Source organism: Nannospalax galili, unplaced genomic scaffold, assembly GCF_000622305.1.
Source record: "Nannospalax galili isolate Female #2095 unplaced genomic scaffold, S.galili_v1.0 scaffold279, whole genome shotgun sequence".
Taxonomy (NCBI): domain Eukaryota; kingdom Metazoa; phylum Chordata; class Mammalia; order Rodentia; family Spalacidae; genus Nannospalax; species Nannospalax galili.
Window position 1 is genome coordinate 2,035,174 of NW_008343971.1, and position 20,018 is coordinate 2,055,191.

Below are 20,018 nucleotides of genomic sequence, written 5' to 3' on the forward strand. Positions count from 1 at the left end.
GGAGAACAATGGGGCTGTGCCAGAGGTTTGTTGTATGTTAGTTTTCTAGAGAACAGGGTAACTGGGCTAGGTTTTGAAGGGTGATAAGAACAGGCCAGGGACTGGAGACAAGGCTCAGTGGTTATTAGCACTTCCAGAGGAGTTGAGTCCAGTTCCCAGCACCCACACTGAACACCTCACAATCACCTGTACATCCAGCTCCAGGGGACATGATACCCTCTTCTAGGCTCCACAGGTATTGCATCCATAGAACACAGAGATGCACACATAAACATGAATAAAAACAAATCTTTAAAAACAAAAGAGAATGCCAGGTATTGTGGGTAGAGAGGACAGAAAGTGACAGGGATGAGAGGCATCATGACACATTCAGGGAACTCTAAACTCTAATTAGAAAAGGTCTGGATTGATGGGGGCAATGTTTGAGAAGATGTCCCTGTCACTCTCCTCTAAGCTATGTAGCCAATGCAGAACTTGTCCCTGTGCTTTGACAGAGGTGACAGTGAGCACATAAAGGAAAACAAGTCTCTCCTTCCAGCAGGAATCTCAGTGGGGGTGAAGGAGATGCTCCACAACTTGCTGCAAGCAGAATCCCTGACCTGTTCTAGAAAAGCCCATTCTATCCTATGTTCGTGTAAAGTCATGTGAATTGTTCCCTTGAATCTAGATCTCTGAAAAGAGAGAACCCAGACCTCGGTGAAGATGTGGTACTGATACGAGCTTTGAGAGACTCCAACTTGCCAAAATTCCTCACAGATGATGCTATTCTGTTCAGGTAAGCTTCTAGAAGTCACAGGACAAGCATCGCCTCCACACAGATGGAGAGGATGTTCTTCAGTTGTTCTTTTTGCTCTCTAACAATTCAATGAATTTCTCCTCACTCCTGGAGCTATCTACATCAGTTTAAGAAACACATCCAGCAGTGGTTAAGAGCAGTGGTTGCCCTTGCAGAGAACCCAGGTTCAGTTCCCAGAAGCCTTATGGCAGCTAACAACCATCTGTAACTCCAATTCCAGGGGCTCCAACTCCCTCTGGCCTCCTCAGGCATTACACAACATGGATGCACTTAGATCCATGCACACAAAACACGCATACCATAAAATAAAAATAAATTTAAAAATATTTTTAAAAAGAAATGCAGCCAGGTGTTAAGGCACACACCTGTGATCCCACCACTTGGAAGGTGGAGTCAGGAAGATCACTTCAAAGCCAGCCTGGGCTACATGAGACTTTATCTCAAAAAAAGAAAAACTGAAAGAAAGGGAGAAGAAAATGATAAAAAGCACCAATTTAGACTAAATACACTTGATTTGCTGAGTTATTCTCACTACTTTTTTCTCCGAAATAAGGATCACCAAATTGTGTCATTATAAAAATTAGCATTTGATTACAAATTCCTGATCTAAGAGAAATTTATGGCCTGAAAAAAAAAGCCAGGTTTGGAATTTAACAAGAATGTGACTGCTTTCATATTTTCTTCCTCTTTAATTAATTTCATGTTTTACCAAAGTATATGTGTGCTTGCTTTTAAAAATAAAATAGTTTATAATCTTATGGAAAACACCACTTCCTTGCCTTTCACCAAATCCCACTTCCCAAAGGCGTTCTATTTTCAACTTATTTATTTTTTTACATTTTTTATTGAACTTTTTAAATTTCATATATTTCCCATTCAAATCCAGACCCCCCTTCCCCATCCATGTCTCCCCCATCCCCCCACTGAACCCTATGTATGCACTCTGCCATACATGCTGAGTCTTATTCATTCAAGTGTTTGTACCCAAATGTCCTTCAGTATAAATGCATCCACTGGCAACTAATCAGCCCATCCAGTATGTAAGTCATACTCTCCCTCACCCAGAAGCAATCAGTCTCAAATAGTTCTCACTCTAGTGCTAGCCTGCCACCTATTTCTCACCTCCCCCTTGGGCCCTTGTTTAATTGAGCTGATAGGGGTCCCATGTTTGACGCCACCACTGCCACAGGCTCACACGAGCAAGCCTCCAGTGGCCTGGAAGCCTCCACCTCCCTATGTTCATTAACCAGCTCTGGCTCTTACAATCTTTCCACTTCCTCTTCTGCAATGGTCCCTGAGCCATGGGTGAGGGAAGTTCCATATAGGAGTACCATTCTACACTCCACATTCTCTTAGTCTCCAAAACTTGGCCAGTTGTGGCCCTCTGTGTGAATTGCACTCTGATGAACATGGAAGCCTCACTGGTGAGAATTGAGGGATGCATTAGGCCTCTCTCTGCCCCTTATTCTGCTATGTTCCATGAGCCTGAATTGTAGAGATTTGACTGCAGATGTGTCACCTAGTACTGGGCATCTCCCAGGTGTATGTTCTCTGTGCCTGACCAGATGTGCAACTCTGCAGCAGCCTCCATCTGTTTCAAAAAGAAGCTTCTTTGGTGAGTGCTGTATGGCATGCTTATCACTCTAGGAGGTCTCTTCTATCTGGCACTGCGTTCCCTGCCGAGCAGCTCCCAGGTATACATATGTATTAATGTTCAGACACTCTATGTGCATTTCTCATAGGGCTTCTAGGGCATCACATTTCCCTCTAGGCTTCCTAGCGCCCCTGAGACTCACTCATCTCCACTCTTTTTTCTCCAATCCAGCTTCCCTCCTCCCTCTCTCCCTAGTCACAGTGCCCCCATTACCCCCATCCTCCCCCCAATACCTCCTGACTCCCACCATCTTTCTTCTCCTGACTTCCCTCCCTCCCCCACACCACGGTCCCTTGCATGTCCTTCCCCCCTCTCCTCCCTGCTGATTAATCCCACTTTTTCCACCTCCCTCAGGTACCATCTGTTCCCTACTATCCCCTTTTCAGGTTGTTTCTTTACCTTTACCTCCTCCATGTATCTTTTCCCTTTACCTGGCTCCTGGTGTTACATCAGAATTTCTATACTCACATATAAGGAACTGGTGCTACAATCTGCAAATGAGGGAAAGCATACGTCCCTTGCTTTTCTGCGTTTGTGTTACTTCACTTAGTATAACACTCTCTAGCGCCATCCATTTACCTGCAAATTTCATAATTTCATCTTTTCTTACTGCTGAGTAGAACTCCATCGAGTAGATGTACCACATTTTCATTAACCATTCATTGGTTGAGGGACATTTAGCTTGTTTCCATTTCTTAGTTATTGGGAAGAGAACAGCAACAAACATGGATGTGCAGGTATCTCTACAGCACGATGAGTCCTTTGGGTGTATGTCAAGGAGAGGCATCACTGGGTCATATGGTAGGTTCCTTTTTAGTTTTTTTTGAGGGTTCTCCACACTGTTTTCCATAGTGGTTGCACAAGTTTGCATTCCCACCAGCAGTGAATGAGTGTTCCTCTTTCTCCACATCCTCTCCAACATTTGGGGTCATTCATTCTCTTGATCTTTGCCAATTTGACTGGGGTGAGATGGAATCTTAATGTGGTGTTTATCTGCATTTCTGTAATTAAAGATGTTGAGTGCTTTTTAAGGTGCTTCTTAGCATTTTTATTTCTTCGTTTGAGAACTCTGTTTAGGTCTATTGCTCATCTTTTTATTAGGTCATTTATTTTCTTATTTCTTTCTTTTTTGAGTTCTTTGTGTATTTTGGATATTAATCCTCTGTCAGATGTGTAGCTGGTGAAAATTTTCTCCCACTCAGTGGGTTTCCTCTTCCCTTCCTTGGTTGTTTCTTTTGCTATACAGAAACTTTGTAGTTTAATGAGGTCCCACTTACTGATTTTTGACCTTAGTTCCTGAGCAGCTGGTGCCTGATTTAGAAAGTCCTTTCTGATGCCCGTATCTTGGAGGGTGCTGCCTATGTTTTCTTCTAGCAGTTTCCAAGTTTCAGGTTTTATATTGAGGTCTTCTATTTGGAGTTGACTTTTGTTCAGGGTGAAAGACAAGGGTCAAGTTTCATTTTTCTGCCTGTGGAGATCCAGTTTTGCCAGCACCATTTGTTGAAGATGCTATCTTTCCTCCAGTACGTGCTCTTAGCACCTTTGTTGAATATCAGTTGACTGAAATTATATGAATTCATGTTTGGGTCTTGTGATGGCTAATCCTGGGTGTCAACTTGATTTGATCTGAGATTAACTGAAATGAAAGAGAACTTCTTGATTGGATCATCTAAAGCCGGAAGACACACCCTAAATGTGGGCGTTACCTTCTGATGGCAGCCGGTGGATAGTTTGGCTATCCAGGATCATTTGTGATTCCATATGAATTTTAGGATGATTTTGTCAAGCTCTGTGAACAATGTCATGGGTATTTTGATAGGGATTGATTCTACCAATCCATAAGCATGATAAGTCTTTCCGTCTCCTATTGTCTTGCTCTATTTCTTTCTTGAGAGTTTTGAATTTTTCATTGTAGAGGTCTTTAATGTCTTTGGTTAGGTTTATTCCTTAAAATTTTTTTAAGCTACTGAGAATGGGAGTGTTTCCTCAAGTGCTTTTTCTGATTGCTTGTTACTGATATATAGAAAGACTACTGATTCTTGTAAGTTGATTCTTTATCCTGCCACTTTACCAAAAGTATTGATCAATTCTAACAGTTTTCTAGTGGAATTTTTGGGATCTCTTATGTATAATATCATATCATCTGCAAGTAGGGATAATTTGATCTCTTCTTTTCCAACTATCACTCCTTTAATTTCCTTCTCTTGTCTTATTGCTCTTTTTCAAGCACCGTATTGACAAGGAGTGGAGAGAGTGGGCAACCCTGTCTGGTTCGTGATTTTAATGGGAATGCTTCCATTTTTCTCCATTTAGAATGATGCTGGCTGTGGGTTTGTTGTATATAGCTTTAATTATGTTGAGGTATGTTCCCTCCAGACCAACTCCTTCTAGGACCTTTAACATGAATGCATGTTGGATTTTGTCAAATGCCTTTTCTGCATCTATTGAGATGACAATGTGGTTTTTGTCTTTAAATCCATTTATATGTTTTATTATATTTATTGACTTCCATATGTTGAACCATCCCTGTATCTCTGGAATAAAGCTGACTTGATCATGGTGGATGATCTTTTTGATGTGTGTCTCTATGCAGTTTGCATCTATGTTCATTAAGGATATGGGTCTATAGCTTTCTTTTTTGTTGTCTCTTTTCCTGGTTTTGATATTAGAGTCATACTGGCTTCATAGAAGGAGTTTGGGAGTCCTTCCTCTGTTTCTTTTTTAATATTTTATTTATTATTTTTTATTTTATGTGTATGCATATATTGCCTCCATGTAGGTAACTGCACCCATGTCATGCAATGCCCACAGAGGACAGAAGAGGCTGCAGGATCCCCTGGAACTAGAGTTATGGACAGTTGTTAGCTGCCATGTGGGTGCTGGGATTCGAACCCGGTTCTTCTGCTAGAACAGCCAGTGTTCTTAACTGCTGAATTCAAACTAGCTCTCTGTTTCTATATTTTTGAATAATTTAAGCAGTATTGGTTGTAGATTTTCTTTGAATGTCTGGTATAATTCTGCTGTGATTCCATCTGGATCTGGGCTTTTTTTCAGTTGAAAGGTTTTATATTACTGTTTCAATTTCCTTATTTTTTATGGGTTTTTTTAGGATGTTGATCTTCTCTTGGTTTAACTTTCATGGTGGCCATGATTTTACAAATTCATCCATTACTTTTAGGTTTTCAAATTTAATGCAGTATAGATTTTTTAAGTATTCCCTAAAAATGTTTTGGATTTTTTTTTTTTTTTTTGGTGTCTGTTGTGATGTTTCCCCTTTCATCTCTGATTTTGTTGATTTGGATTTGCTCTTTATTTCTTTTGGGTAACTGGGCTAAGGGTCTATCTATCCTGTTTAACCTTTCAAAGAACCAGCTCTTGGATTCATTGATTATTTTTTTGCATTATTTTCTTTGTTTCTATTTCATTAATTTGTGCTCTGAGTTTTGTTGTTTCTTCTCCTCTAGTAGGTTTGAGGTTGGTTTGTTCTTGCCTTTCCAAAGTCTTTGATTAGAATGAAGTAATCCTCCTTATCTCTTCTGATGAGTTTTAATTTGAAGTCTATTTTGTCAGAAATTAAAAATGTGAAACTTGCTTGCTTCTTAGGGCATTTGCTTGGAATATTTTTTTCCATCCTTTCACCCTAAGATAGTGTCTATCCTTGAAGGTGAGATGAGTTTCTTGAAGACAACAGAAAGATGAGTTTTCTTTCTTGATCCATTGTGCCAGCCTGTGTTTTTTGACAGGGGAGTTGAGGCCATTGATATTTAGTGTTATTATTGAAATATGTGTATTGTATATTGTCACTTTAATTTCTTAGTGTTTGTGGCCCTATTTTGTGCTTCTGTTGTTATAGCTTTCTTTGTGTTCTTTCTGCATCTCTTGGGTGCACTCATTCCTTTCTCCAGCCCTTGTATTGCTTCAAGTATGCTCTGTCATGCTGGTGTGGAAGACATGAATTCTTTCAGCCTATTTGTGTCATGGAAAATTTTCTGTTCTCCTTCAACCATGATAGATAGTTTTGCTGGATAAAGGATTTGGGGTTAGTATCCATGGTTGTTTAGAACTGGGAATACTTTGTTCCAGGCTCTTCTGGCTTTCATAGCTTGCATTGACAAGTCAACTGTAATTCTGATGGGTTTTCCTTTATATATAACTTGTTTTGTTTTGGTTTTTTCCTTTTTCCTCTAGCAGCTTTCAGTACCCTCTCTTTGTTCTGTCCATTTAATGTTTTTACTCTGATATGTCTTGAGGACTTTCTGTTCTGACCATGTGTTAATGGTGTTCTCTGTGCTTCTTGAATCTCTATGGGTATATTTTTCCTTAATTTAGGAAATTTTTTTATAATCTTATTGAAGATCTGTTCAATGCCATTGGTTTGAGTTTCTTCTCCTTCCTGTATGCCTATAATATGTAGATTTGGTCATTTCATGCTTTCCCACATTTCCTGAGTATTCCACTCCTGTGTTTATTTTTGAATTTTACATAGTCTTTGTATGAGGAGTCCAGATCTTCAACTTTATCCTGCAGTCTTGATATTCTGTTTTCCATTTCATTCACTCTGCTTGTGAGACTGTCTCCCATTGTTTCTAATTGGTTTATTGAGTTTTTCAGTCCCATGTTCATTTCCACTTGGGTTTTTGTCACTATTTCTATCTTGTTAGTGAATTAGCTTTTCAAGTTATGAATTGTTTTCATTTTATATATCATTAAGCCACATATTTGTATATTCTTGGGCTTCCATCAAAAGTTTATGTCTTTCCTCTTTGAGTTCTTTGAGTTGTTTGTCTGTGTTTTCTTGAAGTTCTTTGATCATGTTTATGATTGTTCTTTTCAATTCTGTGCCCTGGGGTTCTACAGGGTGGTTCTTAATGCTGTGCATGTCTATGGGACTCGTGGGTTTTGTTGGGGACATATTTTCCTGGGTTTTCACATTGTTTGTGTTTTGCATTGCCCTTTGGGCATATAGATGTTCTTTGTTGGTTATGTGTTCAATAGGACCGTCTACTGTTTTTGTTTAATTTAATTTTGGTTCTGTTAATATTGTTTACGTAGCTTACTTACTTTTTGTTTAGGTATGGAAGACAAATTGGTGGGTATTTCAAGTTCTTGCTGTGTAGTAGACTGGTCAGGTCTGTCTACCTGATTGGGACCCTGGGAAGTTGGCAGTGAGGGGACTGCCCAGGCGGGACTTAGGGATCTATGGTAGGGTGATTAATCAGGTTTGAGAAGCTGGTCCCAGCACCTGAGGTGAAGGAATTGGGGCCCACCTGTGAGAGGGGCTGATAAGGGATGGGGTGGGGATGGATGAGAGAAATGGGGTAGGAAGGCAGTGATCTAGATCTGACTTACCAGAGTCCTGGCTGAGCAGGTCTGTCTACCTGATCCAAAGGCTGTGAAGATGGCGGTAAAGGGACCACCTGGGTTAGGAATCTATGGTATGGTGTTTATTTAATCTGGTTTGGGATGCTAGTCCTGGGACCTGAGGTGAAGGAATTGTAGCCTACCTGTGAGAGAGGCCAGCAGGGGACAGGGTAGGGGTAGATGAAAGAAAATCAGTTTCTAATTCTTGTGTGAAACTCAAGCCTTCCTTTTTTTCTGTTTGTATATTTTATGTGCCTTTCTTATTTTCTTATTGGATATTAAAAGCTTGTTGGTCTAGGCTTCAGGTTCTCTCTTTTGATTTCATATTGGAGGGGCCTGAAACAGCTTTAGTCCAGCTGTTCAGAAGTTCCCACAGAGGCCCAAATCAGACGAGGATCAGATGCTCTCAGGCTTCCTCCTAAGGTCTGGGTCCCTCTAGAAGCAGGCACAGTACAATTTGGGTGGCTTGCTAGGTAGAGGTAGGATTCAGGCTCTCTCAGACAGTCAAGGGAGGAGGCTGGTCTCAGGAATCCCAGGCCAGTTGGAGGTGGGGAGAGTCAGGGTGGAAGCCTGGTCTCAGATGTGCAAATGCAAGTTGGGAGTCCGGGCAGGCTGTGAGGTCTCTAGGGAAGTAGACTGAAGAATTGGGTTGGTCTGGGTACAAAGGATCAGGAAGCCGTGGGGAGATCTGGGCCAAGAGGGTAGTCCAGAGGTCTGGGGTACCAAGAGAAGAAATGGGCCTGTGCCCAAGGCTAGAAGGAGAAGGGGATGTGGGAGCTCTCAACTCTTTTATTTGTTTTACTGTTTCGTTTGTACTTTCTTTTTATTTATTTTTTTTAATTGTTTTTATGTGTATGAGCATTTTTGTCTCTGTGTATGTAAATACACTGGTGTTATGCAATGCCCATGGAGGCCAGAAGAGGGTGTCAGATTCTTCAGAACTGGAGTTACAGATGGGTTGTTAGCCTCCTGTGGGTGCTGGGAACTGAATCCAGGTTCTCTACAAGGGCAGCCAGTGCTCTTAACCATTGAACCATCTCTCAGGTCCCCCCCACACACACCCATACTTTTTATAAGTTCCATGCTTAGACCATTTCTTGGTTTGTCAGTTTTAGATATTAAGTAACAGAGGAATGAGAATATGCAGTGTTATTTTTCATCCCCTCTACACACTTACACTATGATACTGCTTGGCTAAGCAGCCAAGGTTTCCAGACTTAATCGTAACTCTATAAATATTATCTGCTGCTGAGTCATGTTTTATTGTCGTGAATGTTATTTTTACTTTTATTTTCCATACATATATCTATGCAGTTATCAGTAGTTTTTGGTGGTTTTTTTGTTTGTTTCTTTCAATTCAACTCTCATATTGTGTGTGTTGTGTGTATAAGGTCTTCACTGTACCTCAAGTGTATTTGTATTTCTATTATGTAGTGGTGACTTAGCTTCTTTCTTTCCATAGAAACATCTCATACGAACTGTTTCTCATAGAAGTTTCACAACTCTTTTCTTTCTCTCTTTTAGCTACTAGTAAGTTTCTGTTTTAATTTCCAGTTATTTTCTCATATCCACATATGACTTTAAATCTATATAATGCTTCCAGAAATGTTTTTAAATCCACTGATAAACTTATCACCTCTATGTTTGGTACTTTTATTATACTTGTTTACTAGAAACAAGTAAAATTGCTCATCCTCAAACAAATCCTGGTCTACTGTATAGGAAATGAAATCACATACAATACACATAAGAGTTCACAAGAAAGAGATTCTGACACAGCCCATAGGACAGACTTGTACTATAGAAAAGAATCAATTAATTATAACAAGTGTGGGAAAATGTCAATGGCCAGTGACTCCTAACTGACTTCATCTTTGTTTTTTCCAGTGGAATCATATCTGACCTTTTTCCTGGAGTCCAAATCCCAGAACATGATTACGGCATTTTGCAGTCCACAATTGTGGATGTCATGGTTGGACAAAACCTTCAGCCTGAGATATGTATGGTTAAAAAAGTAATACAGTTCTATGAAACAATGCTTGTGAGGCATGGCGTAATGTTAGTCGGACCCACAGGAGGTGGCAAGACCACAGTCTACCGAATATTAGCAGAAGCTTTAAGGAATTTGGAAAAACTTGACACAGGAAATCCCTTTTATCAACCAGTTAAAACCTTTGTTCTTAATCCAAAATCCATCACAATGGGTGAATTATATGGTGAAGTTAATAACATAACCCTGGAATGGAAGGATGGTTTGATGGCACTAAGTGTCCGAGCAGCTGTAAATGATACTTCAGAAGACCATAAATGGATCATCAGTGATGGGCCAGTGGATGCTCTTTGGATTGAAAACATGAATACGGTGTTGGATGATAACAAGATGCTTTGCCTGGCTAACAGTGAAAGGATTAAACTCACACCTCAAATCCACATGCTTTTTGAGGTAAATGTGTGCCTTACTGGGAAGTGAAATATTCATTAAATTGGCATACTGTATGTTAAGAAACTATTCTTATACTGATATATCATTTACTGGTAGTATTTTATTTACTTATGAAGTACTTGTTATCTTTTTGTAATCCTGGCAAAGCCTGTCAAATGTTACTGTTTCTCTTTATAAAATAGAAATAGAGCCAAGTGTGGTGGCTCATACCTTTCATCCCAACCTGCAGAGGCAGGTGAATTTCTGTGAGATTGAGGTCAGCCTGGTCTACATAGTGAGTTCCAGGCCAGCTGTGGCTACAGGGAGACCCTATAGCCAGAAAGAAGGAAGGAAGGAAGGAAGGAAGGAAGGAAGGAAGGAAGGAAGGAAGAAAGGAAGGGAGGGGAGGGGAAGGGAAGGAAGGGAGGGAGGAGGGAGGATGAAGAAATAGAATTAACTTCAGCTTTCCCAACACCTGCTGTCTTTTGGAGGCAGATATGAATGTGGTTTACATAATTTTAAATTCTAAGTAAAACTCTTGTTAGCTATTCTGTGAATAAATTATCTCACTGTGTAGGAATACTGAATACTTTGTGAGGGATTGTAAGAAGGATGGGAATCCAATACAGCTACAAAATTTCAGGTAAAATACCACCTGGGTTCTACCCATTCATCAAATACTGAATGAATACCTCCTTGTCCCTAGGTGTTTGGATAGAGTTTTGGAACACAAGAATGGGGGAGGGAAGTAAGGAGAATAAAAGGGAAAAGCCACACCTACTGCTACTTTTAAGAATTTGGTAATATGCTGGGCGTGGTGGTACATGCCTTTAATTCTAGCACTTGGGAGGCAGAAGCAGGTGGGTCTCTGTATATTTGAGGCCAGCCTGGTCTATATTGTGAGTCCCAGACTACACAGTAAGACCCTTTCTCAAAAATAATAATACTTTGGTAATATCCACCTTAAACCTCACCTAACTTTCCTTTTCCATTTCAAAATGCATATTGTTCTTCCACTGTCCTCTACAAAAAGCCTTTCTGTGTAAGTTTAAACTTCAAAAGTGTGACTCACGAACTGACATTGGAGGGATACAAAAGTAGCCTGTTACCTGTTTTCTGTTTAACTTTTCTCAATTTCAGGTACAAGATCTCAGGGTGGCCTCCCCTGCAACCGTCAGCCGATGCGGAATGGTGTTTGTGGATCCTGAAGAACTGAAATGGATGCCTTATGTTAAGACGTGGATGACTGGTGTTTCTAAAAAAGTAGGTGGACCAGGATATCCTTCCGCGTCTGCCTCCATGTAGGCGGACTCTTGTTGCTCTGGGGTACACAAACAGCAGTAGGCTATGGCAGCATTATGCTTAGGAGAAATCCGTGTTTTGTCTTGTCTCTCTCCCTGAGAATCCCTGGAGCCTCCAGGAGTATTTATCCCCAGAAGTCTGTCCCTCTGTTGCCTCACCTAGTCACTTGTTTCCGGCCCTCTTGGTGCTGTTTCTCTGCAGACTGGTTCCTCTCAAGGACCAACAGAAGCCACGCCTTCCCGCCCCGCACAACACAGCGCAAGTCAACCTGTTTTGTGAGAGTCGTGACAACGGTACTGAGAGGAAATCCCAATGAAGAAAGAATATTTAAATCCAAACACGGACTGGGTTTTAGATTTTAGGAGCCCCTAACACCTCTCAGAGTCAGAAGGAAAAGATCTGCCTCCTGCCTTGATAATAGGTGCAGAACCCGAGACTCATTGTCACCTCGGGCGCTGCTCTGCGAAGGTGAAGGGAAGCTTATACCTTCCTGTCCTCACGCCAGTTCCCAGCACAGCAAAACAACAGTAACAGGACAACGCCACTCCACACTACCTCTGAACTTTCTCCATTCTAAAACAGGATTTTCTCTTGACATTAGGTGGACCAGAAGTCTTTTACCGTGTTTCCCACAGCCCCGTCCCCAGTCTGAGGGCGCCATCCTCTTCCCTGCCTCTTTACCTCAAAGATAAGGAGAAATGTTGTTCTCATCCTCCATTAGCATCAACATTGTTAAAATACTTTGGTCTAGATTCATATTACCCCATTAATTCTCAGAATTGAGAGTTTATCATGAGCTATCATGCTATATTAAGACTTCCTGAAGTCACTTTAAAATTATTTATTTTCATTTATGTGTATGTGTGTGTGCACACATATATGTGTACATGTGTGTGTTTAGGTGCTGGGGAAGGTCAGAAGAGAGTGTCAGATTCCCTGGAGTTGGAGTTACAGGCAGTTGTGAGCCACCCAACTGGTCGTTTTCAAGAGCAGGAAAGAGCTCTTAATTGCTGAGCCATCTCTCTAGTCCCCTGAAGTCACCGCAGGTTTTTTAAAGATTTTTATTATTTTTAATTGTGTGTGTGTGTGTGTGTGTGTGTGTGTCTGTGTGTCTGTCTGTGTGTCTGTGTGTAGGTATATGCTCATGAGTGTGTTGCCTACAGAGGCCAGAAGAGGGATCTGTGTGTGTCTGTGTGTGTCTGTGTTTGTCTGTGTGTCTGTGTGTGTCTGTGTGTGTGTCTGTGTGTGTGTCTGTGTGTGTCTGTGTCTGCGTGTGTGTCTGTGTGTGTCTGTGTCTGTGTGTCTGTGTGTCTGTGTGTCTGTGTGTGAATATATGCACCACGTGAGTTCAGGTGCCTGCAGAGGCCAGAGGTGTTGGATCCCTCTAGAGCTGGAGTTACAGGCAGTTGTGAGCCATCCAATGATACTAGGAACCAAACTTTGCAAGAGCAACAAGAGCTCTTAACTGCTGAGCCATCTCTCCAGCCCCCAAAGTCGCTGTTTTAAACCAACAGACTTTGTTATCTTTACAACAGTTTTGTGTTTATAGGAAGGTTGAAAAGACCGTACTGAGAATCTTTTGTGTGCTCCCTCCCCAAGTTTCCCTCAGTGTTAGCATCTTGCATTGATGTGATAGACTTGTTATAGTGACTCGGTACCAATGTATTATTATTAACATGGTTTCTGGTAGGGTTCATTCTGTGTTGTATGGTGCGTGGGGGTTTTAAATATGTAACACTATGCATCTGCTCTTCTAGTTCTGCACGTCACTACCCTCAGATTCCTCTATGCTGTGGCTGTCCATCCTCTTCCCCACCCCTCAACCCCCTAGCAATCAATTACCTTTTTACTGTCAGGCAGTTGGGATTACATGGTATATGATCTTTTGAAACTGGCTTTTTTTAAACTTTGTAATATGCAGTTAGGTGGCTTCGTGTCCTTCTGTGGTTTAAGGGCTCACTTCTCTTTATCACTGAGGAATACGCCATTGTGTGGATATACCACAGCTTATCTATCCATTCACAATAAAAGACACTTTGGATACTTGGAGTTTGAGTCATTGTTTTTAAAAACTGCCAGATACCAGTGTGCAGGTTTTTCTGACATTTTAACAGATTTAGATAAATTAGTAGAAGTACAGTTACTGGGTCACATGATATACATTCAATTATAAGAAATTCCAGACGGTCTTTCAAAGTCGCGGCATCATTTTGTATTTATACCAGCAATGGCAGAGAGCAGCTCTCACTTAAATACCTAGCAGTATTGGTATTTTCAGTGCTTTGGATCTTACACATGTTAACAGGCAGATAGAGCGATGTCTTATTTTAATATGCAGATATGGAATATGACTCAAGTATCTTTTAATATGCTTGTTCGCTATCTGTATATCATCTTTCGTAAAGTGCCTATTGAGGAAGATTGTTGCCCATTATTTAATTGGTATTTTTGTTTGTTTCTTTGTTTTGGTTTTTGTTTTATTTTGTTTTGAGACAGGGTCTCACTATGTAACTGCTGGCTGATCTGGAACTCACTATGTAGACCAGGCTGGCCTCCAACTCACAGTGATCTGCCTGCTTCTGCCTCCCAAGTTCTGAGATTAAAAGTGTTCACGACCACACCAGACCTTTTGGGTTGTTTTTTTACTGTTGATGTCAAGTGTTGTTTGTAAACTAGACAGAGCCACACAAGCTTGCAATCACAGTGCTTGGGAAGCAAAGGCAGGAATTCAGCACCTGCATCAACTGCATATCAAGTTCAAAGCTAGCCTCAGCTATATACAACTATATCTCCAGAGAGAGAGAGAGAGAGAGAGAGAGAGAGAGAGAGAGAGAGCGAGGAGAGAGAGAGGAGAGAGAGGAGAGAGAAGAGAGAGAAGAGAGAGAGAGGAGAGAGAGCACTTTTTGTACATTTTGACACAGTTTTTTTCAAATTCTGTCTTTTGAAAATGTTTCTTTCTGGGCTGTGGCTTTTTTATTCTTCTAAAAATGCTCTGATTTCTCCTCAGACTACATAATCTTTCCATTTTTTCCCTCTGAACAGCGTCTTTCACAGAGCAGAAGCTTTTAATTTTAATGAGGTCCAACATCAAATGTTTTCATCTATCATATTATTGGTGTTGTATCTAAAAACTCTTTCTCAAGCCTAAGGCTGCCTCAGTTTCCCTTATGTTGTCTTCTACGAGTTTTGTATTTTGTGGTTTATAAAATATAAATTTTGAATTCATTTTCGTAAGGGGTCTAAGGTTAGTGTCTGGATTCATTTGGTTTTATATTGGTTTTCTTTGTTTATTTGTTTTCATTTTGTGAATATTCAGCTGTTCTGGTACCACTTATTGAAAAGACTGTTTTAAAAAATCCTAAAGATTGCAAGCCAGGGGTGGTGGTGCATGCCTGTAGTCCCAGCACTTGGGAGGCAGAGGCAGGCGGATTTCTGTGAGTTCAAGGCCAGCCTGGTCTACGTAGTGGGTTCCAGGACAGCTGGGGCTACAGGGAGACCCTGCTTCAAAAACGAAAAAAAAAAAAAAAAAACCAACCCTAAAGACTGTTGAGGGAAGAGCGAGGAGGAGCAGGGAGGATGGAGAGCGGAGCTGGGTAGATAGAGACAATATACATGTGTACAGAAACCTATGAAACCTATTAGTGTGTGAAATTAATTTGTACCAACTATAATTTGTAAAAGACAATGTTATCCTTTGTCCACTGGAGTGCCTTTGCTTTTTTTTATTTTTCTTGGCTTTTGTTGTTGTTGCTGTTGTTTTTGAGATAGGGTCTCATGGCTTCAAACTGACCATGTAGCTGAGGATGACCTTGAAGACCTGATCCTCCTTCCACCTCTACCTCCCAAGTGCTAGGATTACAGGCATGTGCCGCCACATGTGGCTTTGCCCTTGTTCTTTTTAAATTTGGTTTGCTTGTACTCTATGGGTATGTATGCTTTGTCTGCATGTATGTCAGTGCACCGTGTGCATGCAGTGCCTGTGGAAGTCGAAGTCAGAAGAGGGCATCAGATCCCCTGGAACAGGACTTACAGACAGTTGTGAGCCACTGTGTGGGTGCTGGGAACTGAACCCCGGTCTTCTGAAAGGACAGCATATGTTCTTGACAGCTGAGCCATTTCTTCAACTCTTACCTTTGCTCTGTGTTAAAGAAGTGTTCACTATATTTGTGGGGATCTGTTTCTGAGCTCTCTGTTCTGTTCTAGTATGTAGGGGGTGGATTGCAGACAAGATCTTGTCATGTAGCTCATGTTGGTCTTAAACTCACAGTCCTCCTGCCTCAGCCTACCAAGTGCTGGAATGACAGGCCTGGACTAGCACCGGGCTTCTGCACGCTCTCTCCTGTTTCACTGGTGTAGTTTTTTTCACTGCCACATTATCTTTATTACTCTAGCTTTGAACTAAACCTTGTACTAAACACTCTGGGTGACATCAGTCCTCCAGATTGTGTTGAATGTTCCCAGTCTTTCTTCTTATGGATTTTAGTATCAATTTGTTACTATCTACAAAGTAACTTTCTGGAATTTTGATTGACATTGTGTCAGATGAATTTATATATGAAATTTAATGACTCTGACTTCTTAAACCTGTTTACTCTTCTTATCTATGAATGTGATATATCTCAGTATTTATTCAGATCTTTGGTTTAGGTCATCAGAATATTGTCTGTTTCTCGTATAGATCTAGTACATGTTTGGTTTGATTTATAGTTATTTGTTTCTTGTTGCTAATGTGATGCGGTTATGCATTTTAAATGTAGATGCCAGGTGTTCCTGTTAATATGTAAGAATCTAATTGACTTGTATGTGTTCTTTGTATCCTACAACTTTACTGCATAATTGCTTCTTAGTTCTGTTTTATTTTGTCAGTTGGGGGAAGGATTTTATACGTAGATAACCATGTCATTTTAAATAAAGACAGTTTTACCTCTTCCTTTTAAGGTTTTGTTTTTTTATTTTTAATTGTGCATATATGCATGTGAGGTGGACATGTGGGTAAGTGTGAGTTCAGGTGCCAAGGAGGCCAGAAAGGGGTGTCAGATCCCCTGTACCTGGAGTTATAGGTGGCTGTGAGCCACTTGATGTGCATGCTGGAAAGAAACTCAGGCTGGACTTTGGATACAGTATTAAGGGGTTAAGTTCAGTTTTAGACCTTCGGAGATAACTCCTTGTGCCTTACAGAGGTGTTGAGGCACCTTCTCTGCTACTCTGTTCTGTCGTTCTTAGCTGTGAAGGACTGTATACAAAGGCTTATGAAACATGCACTGGTACCTTCAGAGCTAATCACAAAGTGAACACCCCAGGACTCTTCACAGAACAAAGAAGTAGTGCATTCTCAGAGCCCAGTAGTCCCTCTATGCACCAGGGTCATGGGCTTCCTTGAAATTTCTTTCATATGTTGTGTTGCTAACAACTTTTAGTACCAAATACATTGAAATGTGCATAAACAGCCTCTAAGTTTAATCATTTGTTTCATCTTCATTAAGAACCTACTAAAACATTATCTGTTTCTTTCATTTTCAGCTGAATGAGGAAGCCCAAGAATATTTATTAAAACTTTTCCAGCATTATGTTGATGACGGGCTACGTTTTATCAATAAAAAGTGCAGCCAAGCTATCCCCCAGGTAGACATCAGCAAAGTCACCACACTCTGCTGCTTATTGGAGTCTTTGCTGCTTAGCAGTGATGGAATTAGCATGGCAATGGTATGAAACTTGGTTTTGTTTTTTGAATTTATTATTAGCATGTGCGTATGTGTGTGGGAGTGCTGGTGTGTGCATGCCACAGTGCAGATCAGATGACAACTTTCAGGAGTCAGTTCTCTCCTCCCACCATGGTTTTGGGGGACCAAAACTTTGTCAGGCTTCCAAGGCAAGAGCTTTTACACACTGAGCCATCTTGCCAGCCCTATGTGAAGTTTTCTTATTACTATGAAACTAGGAAAATAATATTGTTTTGTACGATTCTTTGCAAATAAAAACACCAGATTATCTAAAACGTGATCACTTGATTTCTAATTTAATTTTTCACGCAGCTAATGACTATGATTGGACTCAAAGAATCTCAAAGTTATAAAGAATAGTAGAGTGTTTGTAGTTTGTTCCTCTACTCAATTCTCAGTTCCCTGGTGCTCATCAGCACAGTCCCAGTTCTCAGCATTCTTACCTCATGCAGGCATCCGTTATGATAAGCAGGTGAAGACAGCCTTGGGATGTGCCTTCTGCTTGAGTCTTGCTTTCATTTTCCGTCATGTCCCCGTATGTAGCTAAGGAAGCACCATCTCGTGAACCATTAAACACATGAGTCTAAATAAGACAGAAGCCCCAAGACTATAATTTAGGGTTTTGTTCCTTTGGTTTATAAAATATTTACACTGCTTCTCTTTATTCTTTCAGGAGCAAAAGAAACTGAACACTGTGCTGTGCCAGACGTTTGTATTCTGTTATTTATGGTCTTTAGGTGGAAACTTAACTGAAAACTACTGGGATTATTTTGATACATTTATTAGAACACAGTTTGATGATAATCCTGATGCCAGGGTGAGGAACAAATGAGTGTAACATCATAATTTTGAATACTTAAAATTAAAAACTTAATATTAAAACTTTAATAGCTTTAATCCTGCTACAGAAATAAGCTATTCATTGGGAAGATTTTTTAATTATTACCTTTTACATCACTGTATTTAAAAACAACAACAACAACAACTTTAGGAGTCCTTTCCCAGCCATTTGAAGACGGTAAGATATGCAATACATTAAGGCTCCTGTGCTGGAGATGAATATTGAATCCCAATTAGCAAATGTTCCCTTCGTAGTGTGATTGGCTAGTGATTTTAATGCACCCTAAGATTGAACAAATGTGTTATGACAACCAGATTGCTCACCATTAGAGATCTGCAAACACAGAAGAAAGATTCTAATGAACACTGTGTTATTGGATTGAAACTCGAAGTACGAGTACTCATGATTATATGAAAATAGATATGTGTGTACAGTTGTCTTTCAATATTCATGGGGAACTGGTTCAGATTCTCCCATGGACTCCAAACTCTGCAATCTATAAAATGGGATATTTGTATATGTTTTGCACATACCCTCCTGTACACAGGCCACACAGAGGTAGGTGTATAGGCCTATAGAAGACATAGACAGCAGGCTGGTGAAACTGAAGGGCTCAGAATTCTGACCTCAAGACTGTATTTACAGAATCACAGAAAAATGGCATTATGCCAAAATAGTGGCATAACATATTACATCACTGTTTAATATCAGGGTCCATGGGCATCCATTGTCAGTCATTTTGTGCTGACTCAACCCTCCAGATGTCTAGCATTAGGCATCTTGGCCCATGCCAGATAGCTATTTCATCCCCAGGTTATCCAAACATAAATTGGCCCTTACTGTCCTCTGTTCCCAGGATTCCACTGCTTTTAGACAACTGTTGCTTTATTAGAGCAGGCCCAGAGCTGTGTTCGCTGCGCCCATAATCTACAGGAACAGTACTGAGAACAGCACTCTCTCTGTAGATTCTCAGACTCTTTAAGTTTCCTCGGCTCTCAGGCCCCATAGGCTCTCAGGCCTACCGCGAAACATCAGGGTCTTCCCACATGGGGAAGGTCCCATAGGTGCCCATGGAGCACCTCCAAACCCAGCCCACGCATGGCATAGGGAGGCTTCATTTAGGACTTCTAGTCTTGCAGCCCCTAACTCAGCCCCCTGGCTGCTTTGGCCAATCGCTCTTTGTCCAAATAATAAGGTGGAAAGTGACAAAGCCAGCAGAACCTCCCATAAAGAAAAAGAAATACAAATCCATTCATGTTCTTGGGCTGCCTTTGTGACTGTATCTATTTTCATTAGACAGTATTGTCAGTTGCCTGCTGAAAGGGGTGTTTGATTTTATACTCCAGCTTCCCAGCTCTGGAGATCTGTGGAGCGTTCATTTAGACTTTGACGCCAAACGCCTGGATCCCTGGGAACGAATCATACCTACCTTCAAGTACAGCAAGGATATTCCATTCTTTGAGATGCTGGTCCCCACAACGGACACAGTGCGCTATGGATATTTAATGGAGAAACTACTGGCAGTCAGGCATTCCGTGTTGTTCACTGGAACAACTGGAGTTGGCAAGGTACTGGCTGGCATCAGACAGGAGCTCTGTCCAAAAATCAGGACGCTGTGGACTTAGAATTGTTGACACAACAAATAATACATCATTTACCAGGGGAAAATTTTTTTAGATTTTTATCACTTTAGGGGGAAGAATGTAACTGTGCTAAATCTATGTTGACCCTGAAATTATCCCAAGCTGTTAGTTTCTGAATAAATCCTTGGGTTGGTGTCATATAAAAACCAGACCTAACAGGCCGGGCTTTGGTTCAGGGCTTTTGTCTCCCACCCGTTGATGTTTCTGGGTTGCCGCCACACTGACTGGGTGAACCAGAGCAGTTGTGTTCCTGACAGACTGTTGACGAAGGTCCTTCCA

At 40.9% G+C, this 20,018-nt stretch overlaps 1 protein-coding gene across 1 annotated transcript in view; it reads left to right on the forward strand.

The window, feature by feature from the left end:
• Window positions 1-20,018, forward strand: part of Dnah6 (dynein axonemal heavy chain 6) — a 317,890-nt gene that overhangs the window by 134,284 nt on the left and 163,588 nt on the right. The window contains exons 32-37 of the mRNA XM_008840298.1: window positions 668-775; window positions 9,699-10,254; window positions 11,374-11,496; window positions 17,056-17,238; window positions 17,929-18,072; window positions 19,443-19,664. Coding sequence (XP_008838520.1) covers window positions 668-775; window positions 9,699-10,254; window positions 11,374-11,496; window positions 17,056-17,238; window positions 17,929-18,072; window positions 19,443-19,664 — 1,336 coding nt within the window. The remainder of the gene's footprint in view (window positions 1-667; window positions 776-9,698; window positions 10,255-11,373; window positions 11,497-17,055; window positions 17,239-17,928; window positions 18,073-19,442; window positions 19,665-20,018) is intronic.